The sequence below is a fragment of the Megalopta genalis genome, chromosome 9 (assembly GCF_051020955.1).
Source record: "Megalopta genalis isolate 19385.01 chromosome 9, iyMegGena1_principal, whole genome shotgun sequence".
In the NCBI taxonomy this organism is placed as follows: Eukaryota; Metazoa; Arthropoda; class Insecta; order Hymenoptera; family Halictidae; genus Megalopta; species Megalopta genalis.
Genome location: NC_135021.1, coordinates 16,037,364 through 16,055,475, shown reverse-complemented (window position 1 = coordinate 16,055,475; position 18,112 = coordinate 16,037,364). Strand labels below are relative to the sequence as shown.

The 18,112-nt window shown below is 51.6% G+C and overlaps 1 protein-coding gene across 1 annotated transcript in view; it reads left to right on the top strand.

Moving 5' to 3' along the window:
* svp (COUP transcription factor 2) overlaps positions 1-18,112 on the top strand; it is a 104,588-nt gene that overhangs the window by 22,523 nt on the left and 63,953 nt on the right. The window contains exon 3 of the mRNA XM_033487219.2: positions 11,591-12,142. Within this exon, the coding sequence (XP_033343110.1) occupies positions 11,591-12,142 (552 nt within the window). The remainder of the gene's footprint in view (positions 1-11,590; positions 12,143-18,112) is intronic.

Genomic DNA, 18,112 nt, shown 5'->3' with positions numbered 1-18,112 from the left:
TTGGCCGACGAGCACAACGATCTATCGGCGCGGTTATTCTCGACGGTTCGCGCGCGTCTTGTCTTCGTGCCGCGACATTTGTCTTTCGAATCGCGGCATCGTCGTGCGCCGTCGGCGAGAGTCGTCGACGTTTGTGAAATCGAGAACGACGACAGGATCGGCGAATAGGAAAGAAAGGAGAAGCCGTTTACACAAATGATCGAGGAAAGCGGAGGGCGTCTCTAATTGGAAAAGAAGAGGACGCGGATAACGGCGACCGCTAGCCCGGACGACTCACCTGCCACGCATCGCGAACCAGTCCCCGATAATCGCGAACGTGGGCAGATAACACGACCACGTGACGATGACGATCCGTCCCCGTCCCCCGTCCCGCGCCGCAGCAGCTGTTCCAGCGGCGCGGACCGTCCCGAGCGTTTCGAGCCTCCGCGATTGTCCTATCGAACGATTCGTTTTCGACGACGAAGCGGCACGACGTTTCGAGCCGTTGAAATTCGAAGGCTCCGCCGGCTCCTCGTGGGTCTCGAAAGGAACGAAGGACGGCGAATTGAACGTCCGAGTGAATCACGCTCCGAAAGTATTCTTCGGGGGGGAAGAGCGAGGGAGCGGGTCGCGGGGAAAGGGACGCGGCTTGAAAGACAGTAGGTCAAAAGAGCGTTCTCTCGGCCGCGAACCGGAACGCAAGGAAGGACACCGCTGGGAGAAATTCCTTCGCCGGGAGGCTCCCACGCAATCGTCGCGGACGATTCACGCGATTACGCGTAATGGGAGAGTCGCAAGGGGCGGCGCGCCGTCGCGACGACGAGAGCTCGAGCGGATCGGCTCGCGGATCGAACGCCGCTGCGTTTCGGAAGTTCGTTGTGCGACCCTTTCGCCGGCGCGTCTGCTCGCGGCCGGATTCGAGGCTCGAAGAAAGCGACGGGCGACGCGGTCGCGGAGAGAGTCGACCGCCGACTCCCACGTCCGACGCGTATTTCGCGCACGCGAGCCACCGTGCACGGTGCATCGGTCGCGTAGCTGACCGTAAAGTACGATAAGCATCGGATCGGACGCGTACGCGAACGCATACGCGAAGGCGAACGCGCGTTTAAGGATCGGAGTCGACGAGAGAGCGGAGGTGAACGAAAGAAAGCGGATATTAATAACGCGGCCGGTTCGCGATTCTCGCGCGAAGCAATCTTTCCTCGGACTCGCTCGGACTCGCTCGAACTAGCTCCGACTCGCCTCGGCTCGCTTCGACTCGCTTCCCCTTTCGGTCTCGTCCGAGGTTCTCCTCGGCGATCTCGCTCTCGTTCCGTTCCGTTTCGTTCGCCTCGGTTCGGTACCGTCCGGTCCCGTCTTCCAAGTCCGTCCGTTCGTTCGTTCGTTGTACCTTCCTCGATCTTAATGTTGTTCGCATATAACGCAAGACCGTACCGTCGAGTAGCATGCGAGCGCAGGTCTCGCCGCGAGCAGACACCGTGGGAATGTTAGGCGGGCCCGCTGGCCGCTCTGCCCGCTCTGCCCGCTCTGCCCGCTCGCGCGCTGCCCTCGCCTCTTTTCTCTTTTCTCCTCTCCGGGTCTTCTCCGCTCCTTTCTACCTTGCCACTCTTCGCCACTCTTCGCCGCTCCGCTCTCTGCTCTCCGCTCTCTCTCGTCTTCTACTCTCTTTCCGCTGTTTCGGCCTGCTCGTTTTTCTTCTGTTCGGAACCCGCGCGTAACCCCTCGTAACCTCGTCGGATCCTTTCGAATCTCCGCGTCTGCCCCCTTTCGTTCCTCTCGCTCTCGCCGCTCGTTCCCCACGGACGACCGCTCGCTCGAGATCGCGTGTATCGGACGCGTATCGGACGCGTGTCGCTCGGCCGATGAACATCGGCGAGAAAATCGAGCTTGGAAGTCGCGTATTTCGAGCAGCTGGGATTTGGGGTGGGCCCGGGTTGCGTTATGGCAAACCGCGCAATGCTCTCCGAACGCGAGCGAGCGCGAGGAGGGTAGTCGCCGACGAGTCGAGTCGAGTCGAGTCGGTAACCTTCTTTCCGGCGAAATTATCATAATGGCTCGGAACAGAAGCATGGCCCGGAGCGACCTTCGCTCGCTTGGAAACTGCCTGGCACGATGCATATTCTCTCGCCATCTTCCGCGAGTCTACGAGCTCCGCTCCGCCTCGCCTCGCCTCGCCTCGCCGCGCCTCGCCTCGTCTCTGCTCCTATACTCGGCTCGACCGGCGCGGCGAGTTTACGTGTGCTCCCTCGAACTCGCCTCGGTTACCTTGCCGAAGCAGCGTCAACTATACACACGCACACATCTAGGTACGCCGGGTATACATACCCCTCGCACGGTAATTACGTGACGTATTAATACCAGTTATTCCGCGTCGACTGGTTCTCTGCTCGTCCCGATCCGCAGGTGTATTTTCGACCTCTTTCTCTTTCCCTCCGCATATTTTCCTCGCTCTCGTCCCCGTCCTCCGTCTCTCTTTTCCTCTTCCGCGCTTCCTTTCTTCCTTCCTTCCTTCCTGGCTGGATGACTGGATGGCTGGTTGCCTGGTTGCTTGGTTGCCTGATTGTTCGCCTTCCATCCTCTCTATCCCGTTCTATCTCTCTCTTTCTCTCCCTCTAACACTCTTCTTCTCTCACTTTCTCCCTTCTTCCTCCTCCTCCTCCTCCTTCGTCTTGCTCTCGGCCCGCTCTCTTCCCTTTTCTTTCGGCCGCGTTCCATTCCCTCTCGTTTCTGTCGGCTCGCGTCGCGCTCCTCGCATCCTCCTACGAAAGGTATGCACTCGTCGTACAATAGGACGCTTTTACGAGCACGTCGAAGAAGATCGAGGCGTCGAGTGCCAGCGAACACGCGCGAACCGAAACCTGCTACCATCCGTTCGTTCAGTCGACGAATCGATTTGGTTGCGGCTGAACAACCCGGTTGCCCACGTTTGTCTCCGCTCTTCGCGGATGTGTGCGTGTGTGTGTCGGTTTTTGAGTATACTGCTGTCTGTCGCGCTGCAACTTTTCAATTTTGCTAATATCGACGAACGCGAAGCTTCTTCGCCGCTTATCCGCGGTGCGAGAAGGAGAGGTCTCGACCGATCTCGCCTTTACTCTTGTCATCTTAGAGGTCTATTTCTGGTATCGTCCGCCAGGTGCTCCGCCGAGACTCGAGTACTATCGGTGAGGGTTTGTATCGTGTGTGCGAGTGCGCGGTACTCATTACGGTAACACTTCGTTGGGTTCTCAAAGCCGCAGCGCTAGAACTATTAGGATGCAGAACGAGCTCAGCAAAAAGACTTGATTTCTTCGTGAAACTTCCTGACCCCATTTTACTCATTCAAATGCATCTGTCATTGAACCGATGTTAATCGAATTTGACGAAACTTGAGGATTTAGGCGACGATTTTAATACACTGGGTCGAGGCGGCCCGGCATCGCAGGCCGAGGGTTCAATCTTGTATACAATAATGTCTCCCTAACTGACGCTCAGATTGTGCACGGAAATGTCAACAACAGTTACGAATTGTCAACAACTATAAAAATAAGCTACAAGACTCGAATAATCTAATAAAATCCAAACATTAAAAATAATCCAAATAATCGAATCTCCTCCTCCCAAATTGGCAATTTTCCTGCATAATCTGAGCGTCAGTTAGGGAGACATTACTGTAGATCTAAAAATGTCCCACCATGCATTACCGTGCATCGAAAAGATGGGACATTTTAAATCCCACCGTGCCTCAAAGAGTTAAAAGTATTAAGAAAAGAAACAAACTTTTATATATATATAACGATAACGCTTACGCGAATAAAATCATCTTCGGAGAGCGACGATGTTTCGCCAGCACCTCTCGCGGCAGCTCGTGGAAGTAAACTTTTAGCTTCGCAGAAAATTATGCAGCGGACGATCGTTCCGCCTCCCCTCCCTCCGCCGTGCTCTTATCTGAAAGGTCGCTGAACCTTTGCGTTTCGTGCGAGTCGTAATCGACGAGCCCGCGTACCGTGGACTTGCGAAAGGTTGAGATGGCTCGAAGGATCGCGGAGAATCCGAGAAGCCGAGGATGGAGCGGCGTCTTCCGAAGTGGACACTCGTGGTGGCTCGACACGGTAACGGGAAGACGATACGGAAATCTTAATAGCATCGACTCGCGGCGCTTCTTAGCGTTCTTTGCGACGCGACCGCCTACTCTTTACCTTGCCACCTTCGAGCCGGAGCTGACGCTCGAGGGGCTCGGCGGGCTCGAGAGGACCGGCACCCACTTATTAGCCACGTAAAAATGATTCCGTGCTGCATCGGGCCACGCGATACGCGTCTCCCTTCTTTCCATTTTCCCTCTTGTCGTTCCTCCCGACGCGTTCTCGTTCCCCGATTCTCCTCTCCTATTTTCTCGAACGTTCCTGCTTTCCGAAGCGCGGTACGCAGCGCGCGCGAACTATAAAGAGACCGGACGAAATGGTGGTACCGGTCGGGCCGCGAGCAAAGGGTTGAGATCGGCAAACAGGCGAGGGAGACAGGTAGAAGCCGAGGAGGAGCACTCTTCCCATCATTAGGTTATTTCGTTGCGGGATCGCCCCAGGGACTTACGTAGGTGTTTATTTATCGTCGAAGGCCGCACGCGGAGAATTAGTACCGGCCGATGCACGCCTCTATAATCTCTATTCGAAGCAATTATCTCGCGAATCCCGATGGACCTTCCGAACAGAACCCGGCCGAACCGTACAGAACCGTACCGAACCGCGGCGAACCGAGATTTACAGCATGTTCCCGGCTCGTCTCGAAGCCTCGTCCGTGAATACGAACTCGAGTTTCTACGCCGTTTCAGGCTGCCTAGCACCGGCGACCCAATGACCCCGAGCCGATGCCCATGTAGGTCGTTACAGTCACCGTCGCCGTCGCCGTCACCGTCACCGGAGAAACTGCAACCATTCGGGTTTACGGGATATTTCGCCGCTTCTCGCTTTCTTTATATCCTTCTCTCTCTCTCTCTTTCTCCGCCTCTCTCTCTCCGCCTCTCTCTCTCTCTTTCTCCGCCTCTCTCTCTCCGCCTCTCTCTCTCCGCCTCTCTCTCTCCGCCTCTCTCTCTCTCTTTCTCCGCCTCTCTCTCTCCGCCTCTCTCTCTCTCTCTCTTTCTCCGCCTCTCTCTCTCTCTCTCCGCCTCTCTCTCTCTCTTTCTCCGCCTATCTCTCTCTCTCTCTCTCTCTCTTTCTCCGCCTCTCTCTCTCCGCCTCTCTCTCTCTCTCTCTCTCTCTCTCTCTCTATCCCTGTCTTTCCGTGTCGCGAGCCGCGACACGACGGCGCGGCATTTATCACGGATCCGTGCACGCGCTCGTTTCTTACGTGAAAACTGACGCACCGCTCGTACACGCGGCAATCCACGGCCGCGATTACACGGATGTTCGACGGGAATAGGAAATTTGACTTTAATTCGCGGTTTTTACGGATCCGGATCGCTGTGGGCAGCCCCTCGGCCCGGCGGTTAGCGGTCGTGGCGAGAGAAGGACGAGCAAAAACGCGACGCGTGGCCGACATTTACGGTCTCGCGTTTCGCTAAAGGATCGTATTTTGTTGTCGACATCCTCGAAACGACGTTTCGACGTTTACGGTGTCTCTCGTTCGAAAGTCGACGCATCGGGACGTACGCGTTCCCCGGAGCGGCGCGGCACGACGCGGCGTTCCTTGTTAATATAATATTCGATATTTATTCATTTACGGGAAGAAGCCTCTTCGATTAACAGCCGAGAGATTGCAAGGTCGATGGTGGAAGTCGAGAAGATGCACCTGACACTCGAATCACGCACTGGTGTAGAGAAGAAATTCAATTGTTTGTAGTGGATGTTAACATTTCTAAAAATTCTGTTTGAACTTGCCGTCGTATTCTACTGTTCTAAAATACTATGGCGTCTGATGGATGTTCGATATGACGCATTGATGACTTTAAACGCGAATAAGAGATCGAGTGAAGTATGGAGTGTTTGAGGTGGGAAAAGTGTTAACCCTTTCGCTACTACGGACCACTATAGTGGCCTTCCATATGACGCCACCGAGATACTACGGGCCACTATAGTGGCGCTCCATAAGATGCATTATATTGCATAATGTTATTTCCTCTCATGCTGTAAATTAAAGAGCGCATGCTAAGACGTTATAAATACCCCGGAATACCCTTTATTTATAAATACCCTTATAAATACGCGTTCCGTTCAACGGAAGTACCGCGACGGAGAACCCGCCAGTAGCGACAGGGTTAAACCAGAGACCTGCTATCTGAGTAGGATCTGGTCGATCTGGTCGCTTGGCCGCTGTTCGCCAGGTGTTGCGACGCGAAACGACTTTCGGGACCAATTTTCATTTTCGTTCGGGTGAAAACGTCCCTGACGCGACCGCGTCATTTCGAAGCTGTAAACGCGGCAAACCGCGGCCGACGCTAACGAAACGCTTCTTTCTCCGAGCCGCGGCACCCGGTATCCGGCATCCAGCATCGAGTATCCAGCATCCGGCATCCAGCGCGCGATCGTCTTAATCAACGCGCTGTCGCTGCGAACGAAAAAAATTAGCATTTTAAATGACGCGCACCGCGGGTGCTCCCATCTCTTGTTCCGAGCTCTCCCTACCCTCTGCTTCCCGTTACGTGGTCGCCGGTCCTCTTGGCCTCGCGTCTACTCGCTTCTACTCTCGTCTACTCTTTCCCGTCTACTCTCCCGTCCACTCCGGTCTACTCTCCTCCAGGTTCTTTCATTCCCGAGACGACGTCGACTCCGCGATTCGTTTATTATCGAAGAGGAACGGAAGATTGATCGTCGTTTCTCGATGTTTATAATTATTTTGAACGATGCCCGGTGCTCATTGTGCGCCGCGCGGAGACGGACACTCCGGCCGACGCGTCCGCGCAACCAACGAAGAAAGCGATAAATTCTCTCCTCCTTTGCCTCGACTCTTCGATGCTCGCCCGTCTCTCTCCTCGGATCCGCCGTCCCGCTCTCTATTTCGCCTTCCCGCGGCACCCGCCTCCGTCTCTCTCCGTTGCTCGAATCGCGCGTCAGCATCATCAATCCACGTCCGAGTCCGAGAACTTCTCCGTGGCCGTGCGCGACGGGTTCTCGTATCCGCGCCGCTTCGAAACTTCGAAACCTCGAGCCTCGGAGCCCCGAGCCACCGAGACTCCGAGCACCGGCTCCGACTCCGACTCCGACCGACTCCTGTGAAATTTCGGACGGACGATCGTCGACGCGATACCCGATTAAGGAAGTGTCGCGTCGTGTCCGAAAGCGGCGGACGCTCGATCACTCGATGCGATCGAGCGTAGTAGATCGCGTACAAGGACAGTCTCCTCTCGTTGCGGTTCAAGCGGTTCGAGCGAAGAGAAATCAAACTCCGGCCGATAACGCGATCGTTATTGCTTTATCTCGCCTCTACTCTATCGATTGGACTTTGCCTGACGGCGACCGATCGCGACTCAACCTAATAGATTCGATCGGGCCGCGCAGCCGCGCCGATGAATTCGTCGGAACGTTGATTCACGGCGCCTTCGGTATTCGATGGAAAGAATAGGAGCGTTCCCGATCAACCGGATGCTCGGTCATGTTTCTCGGACGCAATCGCGACCGACCTTTGAACCGACGCGCGACGGGCAACCGCGACGCGCTAGTGGCTATCGCGTTCCGAAGCGACTCCCGCGTATCCGAGGATTTTAGCGCGCCGAGCACGAGATAACGTCTAATCTACTTAGAACGTACCCCTGAATTTTTTCGAATTTTTTGAGAATTTCTCTGAATATTTCTCAATAATTCTGAATTTTTTTGCATTTTTCTGAATTTTTCTGAATATTTCTGAATTTTTCTGCATTCTTCTAAATTTTTCTGAATTTTTCTGAATATTTTTGAATACTTCTCAATAATTCTGAATATTTCTGAACTTTTCTCAATTTTTCTGAATGTTTCTGAATTTTTCTGAATATTTTTGAATTTTTCTAAATATTTCTGAATACTTCTGAATTTTTTTGAATTTTTCTGAATATTTTCGAATTTTTCTGAATTTTTCTGAAGTTTTCTGAATATTTTTGAATACTTCTCAATAATTCTGAATTTTTCTGAATATTTCTGAATACTTCTCAATAATTCTGAATTTTTCTGAATATTTCTAAATATTTTATGAATTTCTTTGAATTTCTCTGAATTTCTCTGAATTTCTTTGAATGCTTAAAACTTCAACTTCCCCGAATTACTACCGGAAATTATCATTATAATTATCATAATAATTATCACTATACCGGAAAAAATCGATTAGTACACAGTATCGATTGTCAGCCGTTCAATTGCGACAGAGAACAGAGAGCCTGCAAGAAAAGAGAGAAATTCTTCGCCGACACGGACGTCGTCCGCGACGCAAAGAGCCCGTGAAACCGACGATCTACCGTCCAGGCGAGCCTCGATCGCGAGATCAACCGCGAATCCCCGAGGTGTTCGCGCTCCTCGCGACCGGAACGAGCCGCGATTCGATTCGCCGCGAATTCTTTTCCGCTCGAGCGAGTCTCTCGAACGAGTATCCGCGTTCGGGCCGACCGCTAACGGTACCGGGCATAAATACGCCGCGCGGCGTTGATTCCGCGGCGCAGCGGCCGAGACGCGAAGCTCGTTCCATTGGGTTTCCTCGTTCGCGATCGGTCGTCGGATTCCGTATCAAAATGAAAAGTCGGCTGTCGGCGGCGCGGGCTCTCTCGCGCGATATCTTCCAGCGAAGAACTGGAATCGAGCCGGGCACCACCGTGTATCTCCGTCTCGGCGCCGTCCTCTCGCCCGTTCGAGCACGCAGATCGTTCCCGACCGGGCCGTGCGATCGCGCGATCGGCGCGCGATCGGAGCGCGAACCGTCTCGAGCCCTTTGGCTTTTTTCACGAGAACCCACTCGCACGGCGAAGGGACTCGCGACGAGGAGAGGGACGGATGGAAAGATAGAAGAGACGGTGTTCGTTAGCTGTGGGGCGGAGGTTGGAATTCAGGCGGTGCGCAGCAGGGTGCCGTTTCTCCTCGAGACCCGGCAGAAAAGGAAGACGGATCGACGCGGCCGGGAGAGAGGAGGACGGAGCTCCGCCGTGCCGCATCTCTCCGCATCTCTCCGCATCTCGCCGGATCTCGTCGCATCTCGCCGCGAGCTCGGGGGACGGTCTCGTACGCGGTAGAATCTCTTCCTGTCCCCGACTCCCTTCGTCCCCCGGCCGCCCTTCTTCGACCAACCGTCGAGGAAGGTCGGCTCGCGGAAAAAAAGTCGCGCGTTTCCCATTTCCCACTTTCCATTTCCTATTTCTCATTTCCCACTTCTGCTGTTAAAGAGAAGCGCAGTCCGCCCTCGCGTTCCACGGGCAACGTCGACGTCCATGCGGGGTCGAGTCTCGCTCGCGAAATTCCACGAGCAAGGTTAACGTCCCCCTCTATCATACGATATTTAAGGTAGATACATATACTACTGTAATGTCTTCCTTACTGACTCAGATTGTCCACTAAAATGGAAAGTGTGTGCGAATGTTGAATGTTCGGAAGTAGAGGGACGTAAAAAATTATGCACCAAAAACGGTGTTTCAAAATATATATTTATTTATCTAGTTTTCGGGTGTTTTCTATATAAACTTGTCAAGAGTTAGTTGAGTACCTTCTTCTTTTTTTTCTTTTCGTGATAAAGATTTCTATAACGCAGTGTCTTTTTGTATTGCCCTACGTACTTGATATGCAGGGTGTCCCAAAAATGTCTCACAATCCGAAAGTGGCGGGTTCCTCGGGTCATTTGTAGCAACTTTTTCCTTTACAAAACTTTTCTCCGAGGCACCGTTAACGAGTTATTAACGAAAAACGGTGACCAATAAGAATCGAGTACGGCTGACGCGTGGCGGCCCAGCTACGAAGCCCAGTTCCGCTCATTGGCTCGGTCGCCTCGCGCCAGCTGATCTCGCCTCTCATTGGTCACTGTTTTTCGTTAATAACTCGTTAACAGTGCCTCGGAGAAAATTTTTGTAAAGGAAAAAATTGCTGCGAATGACCTGAGGAACCCGACCCTTTTGAATTGCGAGACATTTTTGGGACACCCTGTAAACAATGAGTGTAAAAAGTATTCGTACAGATCATTTTCAAAGAAAACTTCGTGAAATGGTAGTTCGTTAATAATTTTTTTATTAACAATGAGTCTGTACATATCTTCGGAAGTCTCTGGAATAGATACTGTGCAAAAGAAAATTTGTAACTTGCATAATTTATGAAATTAACAAGAAAAAACAAAAGATCGACAGAAATACAGAAACAATAAGTATTCGTACAGTTTATATTTTGAACTTTTTACAAGAAAATTTGAAACGTAAACATATTACACTGCTACTTCATAACTATGGTTAAGATCGTCTGTATATTTGGAAACCTTATCGGCATCAGACGCGTTCAAAATTTTACAGTATTTTCCATTGGAATCGCGTTCTTTCATAATAGTTAAAAATTTGTCTAGATGCATAAATGCTTCGTTCATATTTTTAATTGTCAAAGTGTTGACCTCTCGATCGGAACAACATTGTAATCCGATGGCTTAAGTCTGATGTTCCCTGAGAGGGAGCATCCAATTACAATGTAACCTGCTCGACTCACGATGTCCGCTCAGAGGCAACATTCGACCGCAAAGGCTTACAAAGTTGAATCTTTTAACCCTTTGCCCTGGCGACTCTGAGGCGCCACTAAAAATTGCTATACTATTTTTCAAAATAATTGTAATAGTATCAGACTCGTTCGTATCTAAAAGACTCTTAAAATTGCAAGTTTTGTACTTGCCAATAGGCTTTCGTATGCATAAGTCGCAATAAATCATATAAAATAGAAACACTGTAGATCAGAAAATATGTTTAAAATATAATTAAAATAGCTTCGAGTGCAAAGGGTTAAAATATGCGAAATAGCGAATTGTGCGAAAGTAGGATGTGCGAAAGTCGAGGGCCGCCTGTATCAATAATTAGAAAAACGAGCCGTGCGGTACGAATAGTAGTGTCTCCTCTTCCCAAACTATGTTTTACAACATACAAAACAGGAACATATAACATTAATACTGACAGAGAATCGGCAGTTTAGGTAAACAGTTTACGTAAACTCGTTCTAAATTTTGCTATGTCGACTGCGAACCTGCCAGTTTTGCCGCTGTCCTCGCCGCCAAGTTGAAACATCCTGTAAAAATCCTGTCGATCGCACTAAATCTCGGCGAGTAGAACAAGCTCCCGAATATCGGTGCCAGCGAATCGAGAAACCACGTGAAATCGTGCGACATTCGACGAGCGTAAGCCTGCGTACTTCCGAATTGTTTCAATCGCGCGAGTATACATCGTCGCGCGCGGACGAACCTCGTTCCTATGATCTCGCGTGACGTATAGTATCAGTACGTTCCTACCTCTAGGTATTTATCTCGCCTTGGGGTGCGCGCGCGAGCCCGCGGGCACCCAAGAGAGTCGGGTCGGCGAATGCGAGCGCGACGATGCGCGACCGAGCGCGTCCGAGCCGATCGGCGGACATCGTCCGCCGGCGAATCGGTCCCGCCAGAATTTCCCTGCAGGAACCTACTAAACGTTTAATAGAAAAATAGGCGTAACATCGTGCTCGTTTGTCTGTTGCAGCCGTGCAAAGGGGCCGAGTGCCCCCGTCGCAGCCGTCGCTGCCAGGTCTGCCGGGCCAGTTCGCGCTGACGAACGGCGACGCGGTCGCGTGCGCCAGCCTGAACGGTCACTCTTACCTTTCCTCGTACATCAGCTTGCTGCTGAGGGCGGAGCCGTACCCGACCTCGAGATACGGCCAGTGCATGCAGCCGAACAACATCATGGGAATCGACAACATCTGCGAGCTCGCGGCGAGACTGCTGTTCTCGGCGGTCGAGTGGGCCCGCAACATCCCGTTCTTCCCGGACCTGCAGGTGACGGACCAGGTCGCGTTGCTCAGGCTAGTCTGGAGCGAGCTGTTCGTCCTGAACGCGAGCCAGTGCTCGATGCCGCTCCACGTGGCGCCGCTGCTGGCCGCGGCCGGCCTCCACGCGTCGCCGATGGCGGCGGACCGTGTCGTCGCCTTCATGGACCACATCAGGATCTTCCAGGAGCAGGTCGAGAAGCTGAAGGCGCTCCACGTCGACTCGGCGGAGTACAGTTGCCTGAAGGCGATCGTCCTATTCACCACAGGTAAATTCTCTACGAGTCGACAAATTTTCCGCGGACCGCCGCCGCCGCCCTTTTCTCGGCGAATCGTCGGCCGTTCGATACCGCGGCCCCGAGACCGGGGAGACGAAGATTATCTGCGACCGTTGCGCGCGGTATTATCGTCTCGTGGCTCGTGGCTCGCGGACCGGGGCTCCATGGCCTCACGGTTCATGCCAGCGGAGACTGGCCTGTTTCTCGCCGTCTCTCTCGCTCTCCTGCTCCCTTCGTTCTCGACAACCGGCGCGGGACGATGTTATCTCGAAGACGGTCGTTGTTGTCACGCGGTTCGTCGATTCTGGACGAGCTTAGCGGAGCTTAGAAAGGGACAATGGTTCCCAGAGAACGTGGTTCCGCGATCGGTGGCAGGGCCGCCGGAAGAAGTCGAATCGCGAACGGCCGGAGCCTCTTGACGCGCGCGCGATTCTCGTTCGTTGTCCGTCCGTTGATCGTGCCTGCCTGCCTGCTAGCTTGCCTGACCGCCTGCCTGCCTGCTTGCTTGCTTGCTAGCCTGCCTGCCTGCCTGCCTGCACGCCTGCCTGCCTGCCTGCCTGCCTGCCTGTCTACCTTCCTTCCTTCGTCCAGCTTCGTCTAATCGACGCGAAGATGTTATCGGGCATCGCGGCGACTGTCATCCGGAACGCGATCCCCGCTAGAGCCAGAGACGAGATTCGCAGGCGGAACAATGCGACGAGCGCGGGCTCGTCGATGTTGCGCCGATCGTCATCGAGCTGCGGAGACAATGCTCGCGGTTCTGCTTCCCTTCGTATCTATCTCTGGCCCCCTTCCCTCCGCCCCTCCTATCCTCTCGTATCCTCCTCGTCCTCGTCCACGTCCTCGTCCTCGTCCTCGTTCTCCTACGGCCATCCCCCTCCCCCTCCTCCTCCTCCTCCTTCTCCAGACCAGTTCCCCGGTGCTCCGCCTATCACCCTTTACGCGTTTTAGGTCGTTCGCGAACGATTCGCCGGGCGTCGCGCGTGCGCGAAATCGTTTAACAATGATTACGATAACGCTCCTCGCGAAATCTAAAACGTTGATGGAATATTATTTACTTACGGACGTCTGGCGCGCGCGATATTTACGAGCGCGTTTTACGTCGTTCCAGGAAATTTTCTGAAACGCTTTAAAAGGACCGTTAAACGTTAAACGGTCCGCAATCCGTTTCACCGTTCCCGTTCCCGTCCACCGCCACCTCCTTCTCCTTCTTCAACTTCTTCTCATTCTCCGCTCGATCCGTTCAATTCTCTCGTTTCGCGTGTGTTCGCATCCAACGACAACGACGACGACGACGACGGCGGCGGCGGCGGCGGCTGCGACAGCGATGCCTCGCGGTAATTATCTGCCGGCCCATCTACTCTCGTTCCTTTGCCGTCCCTCGAGAAATCGCAACCTAGCCCCCTAAGACACACCCGACTTTGATACACGGAGCTGCAGCGCGGGTCGAGAGCTCGACGACGATACGATTTGTTTCGGGAAAGCCGGAAGTTCGTTCGACTTCGTCTTCGCACGCGTGTTCGCGGAAAGCGCGGTGTATTCTTTTATTTTTTATTTTCTTAATTTTCCTCGGAATCGGAGAACCGAGAAATCGCGAGAAATCGCAACCTAGTCCCCTAAGACACAGCCGACTTTGAGACAGGGAGTGCAGCGCGGGTCTAGAGCTCGACGACGATACGATTTGTTTCGCGAAAGCCGAATATCCGTTCGGTTTCGTTTTCGTACGCGTGTTCGCGGAAAGCGCGGTGTATTCTTATTTTATTTGTAATTTTCCTCGGAATCAGGGAACTGAGAAATCGCGAGAAATCGCAATCTAGTCCCTTAACACTTTATCGTCCGGTCGTGGTTGAGGCTGCCACTCAGTAAGGACTGGCTTAGTCGCGCGCGCATTTGCTCCCAGTACCGGCTAAATTTTCGCTATTCATTGTGTTGTGCTTATTCCTTTAAAAATAATAATAAATAATAATATAATTATTATAATTATAATTCATAAGGATATGGGGAGGTCAGCATACAGGAGGTCAGCTACTAACAAAACAGTAAAGAAGCGAAAACCGTCGATAGCTAAAAGTCGATTAATAGGCTATCGGTCGATAAGCATTGGCGATCGAAAAGCCGATTAATAGGCTAGCGATCGATAAACATTGGCAATCGAAAAGCCGATAAATAGGCTAGCGGTCGATAAAGTGCTAAGACACAGCCGACTTTGAGACAGGGAGTGCAGCGCGGGTCGAGAGCTCGCCGACGATACGATTTGTTTCGGAAAAGCCAAATATCCGTTCGACTTCGTTTCCGTACGCGTGTTCGCGGAAAGCTCGGTGTATTCTTTCTTTTTTTCTTTTTAATTTTTCTCGGAATCGAGGAACCGAGAAATCGCGAGAAATCGCGGAATCGTAGAATGCGACGCGTCGCCCCGACGGTTGGGTGTTCAGGGGGTCCACGAGGACGCGGGGACACGTCGTCGGCCCATGCTAAACCATCTCGGTGTAGATACGAGACAACCGGCTATTTATTTCCGTGCTATATGGGCGCGCTTAGCTTGGCTTAGCTTATGCTAATGTCCCGATTCTCGGGCTTTCTCCCTTCAAGCCCTGCGCCCGGCAACCCTCTTTTTCTTCTTTTCCTTCGCCACGAAGGACCCGCTTCTTCTCTCCCGGCCTCTTCGTTTTGTTTTTCCTTCCCTCTCCTTTTTTTTTGCTCTCCCTCGTTTTACTCGGAGGCTGCGCGGATCCCTTCGCTCCGGACGCGATAGGGGCCCTCGGCTGACTTTGTCTCTCTCCCCGCCACGTCGATCTCCATTTTTTCCAATCTCGACAATTTCGCGATTCATCCGACCAGTTCCGTGTGAGCTCGATCCGATTCTTTTCAACCTCTTTTTATCAACGATTGTCGTTTACGGGAAACGCGAACCGTCGCGAGCCGTCGCGCGCCGCTCAATGGAACCAGCGTACGTAGACCACTTTTAAGACCACTAATATTTCGTTATAAAAGTCTCGAGTGTTAACATTTAAGTTTGGTTTCATCTTCCTTTTTCTTTCTCGTCTTTTTTCTTGCTTTTTGTTCATGCGTTTCATCTGTTCTTGCGCGACTGCTGTAACAAAGAGTTCGCAACGTTGATAAATAAAGTTGTTATTATTATTATTATTATTATTTGGTGATTTCAACATATATATATATATATATATATATATATATATATATATAATAGCACATCTTTGCTTATCTGACAAAAGGGTTTCCCGTTGAAATCACCAAATAATAATAATAATAATAACTTTATTTATTAACTTATATAGATAGACTAATATTAGACTTAATATTATATTAAAATATTATATTAACATATTTAATAGACTTAGACTACAGTGCCAAAGATGAATCGCATAGATAGTACAGATCCCGAATGCACGAAAGAATTTCGTTAAAGAAATTAACACGATAATATGCATACTCTTATCGTTACATATAATAATTATCTCGCTAACTTTCGCCGGAAGAATTTTTTTATCGGTCTGTCGAAAATGGATGGGAAATCGTAAATGACCCACATTTCTCTTTTCGAAAAAGTGAAATTAACAATTAATTAAATACACTTGAAGCGAGATAGTTACCGAGCTCTAATAAAGAAAGCGACGTTCTAGAATGTTCAAATTGTATTCTTAAATTTTTGGGTCTCGACGGTGTTGCCAGTTTTTGAGTCACAGTCGCTTGAAAATTGTACGAATTATGCGCTTCGCATAGGAAGTGCGACATTGGAGGATCATTTGGAGACGATTATGTCTACAGTAAATTATAATTATAATATAATTATTATAATATTATAATAATATTATATATATATATAATAATATATTATAATAATATTATAATAATATTATAATAATTATTATAATATAATTATAATATTATAATACGTATAATATAATATGTTATATGCATATCATAATATTATAGTATAATATGTATATAATGTATATATATATGTGTGTATATATAATTACTCGCTAACTTTCGTCGGAAAAATTTATTTATCGATCTCTCAAAAATGTACGGAAAATCGTAAATGACCCACACTTTTCTTTTCGAAAAAGTGAAATTAACAATTAATTCAATATACAGTAAATTCTCCTCAATTGTCCCTCAGCTTGTAAACTAGAATGGACAATTTGAGAAGTGCAGATACGATTATTCGAGCCTTGCGGCTCTCATTTTTATGATTACCGATTGTCAGCAACTATAAAAACGAGTCGCAAAGCTCGAATAATCGTATCTCCTCTCCCCAAATTGTCCAATTTTGTTTACAAACAGAGGGACAATTGAAGAGAATTTACTGTACTCGGAAGCGAGATAAGACTCGAAACGACAACCCTAGAAATCTAACATTAAAAGTGAAAGCGCCGCTAACGACCGCGCTCGATACCGAACATTTCGACATCCCGTAAGTCCCTAGACCGGCCCGATGTACATTTGATTTGTCACCTTTTGTCGATTGCTCGTCACGAGGTCCCGTCGCTCGGGGTTCGCCGTCGCAGCACGGCGGCGTCGAGCAAACGCTTTCTTCGACTTGGTCGCGATTTAAGCCTCCGCGGACACGGATTTCTCGCATCGACTAGATTCAGCGGTCGAAGTGGTTGCTGCGCAATCCGTCGCGAACGGGAACGTTTCCCCTGCGAGACCAGAGGCTGCGATAAGTGAAAGTCGACCGTAGGAATTCGTCCTCGAAGGGAGAATTTTCGTTTTTCGTGATCGGTGGCCCTTGTCGCCCCCCCGCGAGAGATCAGCCGCGGCTGCCGTCGCGGGGCTCGCTCGCGTCTAATTGTTTGGATAAAACGGTGGAACGAGGGCACGGTGCATAAAGTATAAAGTACGTTTAGCTCGCCGGATCGACCGTTCCTGTGGTTCGTTCGGCTTTCTCCTGCGCTTGCTCGCGAGATCTCTACCGGGTGACGAGAGATCACGGTGCGCGGCGGCCGTCCTCGGCTCGGCAGCGAAGGAGCGAGCCGAAAAGCTCGCGGCGGTTCCGCGCGAGCATACGCGGTCCGCTCGCTCGCGGATTCGCCGGAAGGACGATCCGCTCCGTTCGACGGCGCGTAGCTCGCGGACGCCGTTTTCGGCGGTCTCCGGTTCGCCGACCACCCTGTAGAGGCATGCGAAGCCACGGCGCAGATATATTTATGCGAGAGGGTATTACGGCGAGTGCGGTACCTACGTGTATCTTGATGGGAAACACTCCCACGATTACGTGGCATGCGATGCAATTCCTTTTGCCTTGGCCAACCGGCGCGGCGCGGAGCGGAGAGCCGCGCCGCGGCGGGCAACCGGCGGGTAACCGGCGGGCAAGCGGCGGGCTAACCGGCGAACAACCGTCGACCCACGTCCTCGCTACTCGCTACCATCGGTTTTTCGTTTGTTGGCGGCCTCCGCGTAGCCCTCCGCGGCATTAACGGCGCAATTATCGATACAACCTGTAGCCGCGGGACCGTTTCGCTCGGCTCCGAGGAATCCGCTCGTGGAACGTGCTGCTCGCCGACGAGCCAGGCAGTGTCCTATCGGCCGAACCAGCGTCGATTCGCGCGACGTCGTTAACGGAGCGAGCGACGCTCCGTCGCCGCTGAAACGCTCGCGACCGCGGAATTTTCCTGCTCCGGTCGCGCGGAAAGCTGCGGCGGCGAAGCCGAACGAGGAAAACGGGGAGGGAGGGGGGAAGAATTGGATGAAGCGGAGGAAGAATATAAGAACGAGAAGAAGTAGATTATGGTTGTATCTAAACGTTCTATCTGGCCGCTCTCGGTCTCGTCGGCGAGCCGCGCCGCGCCGCGCGACGGTAGAGAGGGGATATCTGGTCGGTGATTTTTCCGCGCAATCATCTAACGACGCGTCGGTTCCGTGCTTCGTGTCCAATCGCGCGCCGGCTATAGCGCATCGAAACGGACGCGCAAACGAGGGCATCGCGGAGACGGG